Below are 3,802 nucleotides of genomic sequence, written 5' to 3' on the forward strand. Positions count from 1 at the left end.
TCTTTATAGAAATAAGAACTTGTGTCGTATAGCTCCGGGTCACTGCTTACGGACAATATCAAGCCTTCACGCTGAATGAGTGACTTCGGGCGGGGCTGCCGCCACAGCAGCAAGCAGGCTCCTGATTGGTGAAGTTCAAATTTTTCAACTCTGGCGTCAGCTGGCAATTCACGTCAAACACAAAAAGCACCATTCACATGTATCGCGCGAATGAGGCGGAATCCCGTCTTCCGTGCCAAACGCCTCATCCGCGCCGCGAGACCTCCAGCCGCAGGTCAACACGTCTTCACATGAGTGACTCCGGGCGGGGCTGCCGCCACAGCAGCAAGCAGGCTCCTGATTGGTTAAGTTTATATTTTTCAACTCGGGCGTCAGCTGGCAATTCACGTCAAACACAAAATGCACAAAAAGCACCATTCACGTGTATCGCGCGAATGAGGCGGAATCCCGTCTTCCGCGCCAAACGCCTCATCCGCGCCGCGAGACCTCCAGACGCACGTCACCACGTCTTCACATTGACTTAACATTGAAATCACTCGCGCTTCACGCCTCTACCACAGCTGGTGTAAACGCAGCATTAGTGCATTTTAAGCTTAAGAACAAACGTTATGATGCAGTTGACGTCTGGTTTAATTGTTACTCAGAAATATGTTGTTTAATTGTGATTTATTTGAGATATTTGTTTTTCTCTATTCAAGTAGATAGGACTCTAGTCTCACATGACTCAAAGAACTGCACAGAGACGTTGCACGGTGCACACATGGCCACCTAGTGGCACAACTTCCCCAAAGAGACTTTATAGGTTTCACACATTTGAGAGGTCCTACTGCTAAATCGGAGTGCAGTGAGGAATCTTTTTTAAGCTCACCATAAGGCTTCAGGTGTCCAAACATGTCAATTAAACGATAATTATCTGTTAAAAGTGCCTTTGGTGAATGACGTTTTTCTTTTTCAGATCCTGTACATTTGATTCCCTCCGTGTGCTCTGATGATACCTGGAGTCAGGGTTGTGTTCGCCCCTTTCATTCTCAAAACAGTCTCAATGACGGGTGGGTCTTTATTTTAATTTAACGTTAACACGAAAGCTGCAATTATTACTAGTTATTACTGATATTCCCTCTAACCAGAAATCAGCACATAACTAATATTTAACCATGGGAACTAAAAATACAAAATAAATTCAAACTGTAAAGGTTCACATCTTTTTTGCACTCCTATTGGCTGTTTTTTCTTTATTATTCCATCCATTTCAAGTCTAATAATCAATATTTTATGTCCAATTATGTGGCAAGTATCTGTGTAATAGGTGGGATAATGTACAATCAGCCAAACTTTACCATAAAATAAACAGCTGGGTATATTTTGCAATAGCGACTGACGGCATGTGATCTCTTCCTTTATCTGACTTATTTTAATATTATGGTACACTGTAATGTAGAAATAATACCTATATATGATAACTATATTTTTAACCGAAAATTCTTATTTTTTCGTATTTTCTTTATTTATCAGAAACACATCGCTGGGAACCAGCCAAGTAGATCTCGAATGTGCACCTGAGCATCTTTCTGATGCCTGGCCACTCGTGCAGAGCAACGGAGCCACGGATGACCTCCGATACAGCTCAGAGTCCCAACAGAGACGTTCCTCGTGTGAAGAGGATGAAGAACAAGATCTGCCAAACTCAGCTGAACCCGAGGAACTGTCAAACAGTCGGTTTCTGCCACAAGCAACAGCTTTCCACAATTGAAGGTAAATTTTATTACAGAGTAAAAGTAACTTTACTGGGCTATATCAGAAAACCTCGTATTCTGTCAACTGTGTATTTTTATAGCAGAGCTCACAATGGCTTTATGAGAGCCAACGCAAATGAGCGAATGCCATCCGAAGTCAAGGGAGGTGTGTAAACACACGAAACAAAAGCCTTATAGTGAAAAGCTGAACTTGAAAGGAGCAAATCCATTTTTCTCAGAAACACTTAAAAGAGGCTTTTGACGCTTGTGTCAAACGCTTTGCTAGTGTGAAATGCTTGTGAAGTCACGCCTTTTCTACTTTGTTAACGTGGAAAAATGTCACCTTATGATCATTTATCAACATCACGATATATTAAATGTAACAGCAACGTTGATTTCGGTTTTATTGCACAGCTGTACTTATATTTACAATACAAAAATTACTTTCTTGCTTAGTTTTTTTGTCTCGTTTTCAGTACAAATATCTAAAAATTCTTAAAGGAAAACGCCACCGTTTTTCAATATTTCACTATGCTCTTATCTCAACTTAGATGAATGAATACATACTTATCTTTTTTCAATGCGTGCACTTTATCTTTGTATAGTGCATTGTGAATGTGTTAGCATTTAGCCTAGCCCCATTCATTCCTTAGGATCCAAACAGGGATGAATTTAGAAGCCACCAAACACTTCTATGTTTTCCTATTTAAAGGCTATCAGATGAGTAGTTACACGAGTAAGTATGATGGCACAAAATAAAATTTGAGTTTGAGCGAAAGTGGGAGTAGTCAGGAGTGATGATGTTACTGCGCACCAAGGTCTGAAAGTGCGCTTCCGCCATGCAATATAGTTCTCATTTTTTATCCGCTTAAAAAAAAAATCACCTTGTTTTATTTTGTGCCACCATACTTAATCGTGTAACTACTCATCTGATAGTCTTTAAATGGGGAAAACATGGAAGTGTTTGGTGGCTTCTAAATTCATCCCTGTTTGGATCCTAATAAATGAATGGGGCTAGGCTAAATGCTAACACATTCACGATGCGCTATACAAAGATTAAGTGCATGCATTGAATAAACATAAGTATGTTTTCATTCGTATAAGCTGAGGTAAGAACATAGTAAAATATTGAAAAACTGTGGTGTTTTCCTTTACATTAAGATGCATTTTCTTCTTAAGCAAAATAATCTAAGAAAATAAGTCTAGTTTTTAGACAAAAATTGTGTTTAAAACAAGCACATGTCTTTATCATTTACAAAGCTCCAGTATTGTACGCCCTTTATTTTCTGCGAAACACAAAGGGAGATGAGGTCAGGAAATAATTTTTTTTTTCAATCTAAGCAGAGTTTTTAACAAACTTCAATCCCTCGTCCTTGCTGCTTCACATTTATTCACAATGACACCTTTTAATTTACCCTGATTGAACCAACGCCAAGTGATTAACATGTTGGTTCTTGCTCTGTCTTTTTGTCTTGCTCCAGGATGACCTACTGTAGCTTTATCTCACCTGTTGTTGGTCTCTAAGAGGTAAAAAGAGCAAAGGAAGATCCTGACTCAGATTACATCGGGCCACACACACAAAATCTGTGACAGCTCACCAACAGCTCTCTCAAAAGACTTTTTAATAAAGTCGAAATGAAACCACACAAGACAAAACAACTTGAAGATGCTGAGGGAGGATCTGTTTCAGAGGTCTTTTGTGAAAGAGGATTCATAACTAGTCTTTAGTTATATATCCCAGCACTGACTGCCTATTCAGGTGGGTTAAATTTAAGGTAAAACTGTGGGTATAAGTTACAGTTGAGTATGTTTCGGATGAACTGTTTCTGACTGCTCCGGTCTGTAGATATTGTATTATAGTAAATAGATTATTTTTTATAATGTAGATACTTCATTGCATTCGGTGCCTTCACTTGCTTTTGGAAATTATGTTTTGGTGAAAACATTATGAATGTGGTTATCTTCAAATTTGTAAATAAAATTGTACCAACTTTACTGGAGTATTTTTTTTATTAAAAAAAGTAAACTGTTCATTGTCTCTGTAACAAAAAACGAATGCCATGCAAAAA

The 3,802-nt window shown here is 38.7% G+C and overlaps 1 protein-coding gene across 1 annotated transcript in view; it reads left to right on the top strand.

Moving 5' to 3' along the window:
* Positions 1–3,728, top strand: part of tnfrsf19 (tumor necrosis factor receptor superfamily, member 19) — a 32,521-nt gene extending 28,793 nt beyond the window's left edge. Inside the window, exons 8-10 of the mRNA XM_065281601.2 lie at positions 956–1,049; positions 1,513–1,752; positions 3,215–3,728. Coding sequence (XP_065137673.1) covers positions 956–1,049; positions 1,513–1,750 — 332 coding nt within the window. The 3' untranslated portion in view covers positions 1,751–1,752; positions 3,215–3,728. The remainder of the gene's footprint in view (positions 1–955; positions 1,050–1,512; positions 1,753–3,214) is intronic.
* The last annotated feature ends 74 nt before the right edge of the window (positions 3,729–3,802 follow it).

This window comes from Paramisgurnus dabryanus, chromosome 8, assembly GCF_030506205.2.
Source record: "Paramisgurnus dabryanus chromosome 8, PD_genome_1.1, whole genome shotgun sequence".
In the NCBI taxonomy this organism is placed as follows: domain Eukaryota; kingdom Metazoa; phylum Chordata; class Actinopteri; order Cypriniformes; family Cobitidae; genus Paramisgurnus; species Paramisgurnus dabryanus.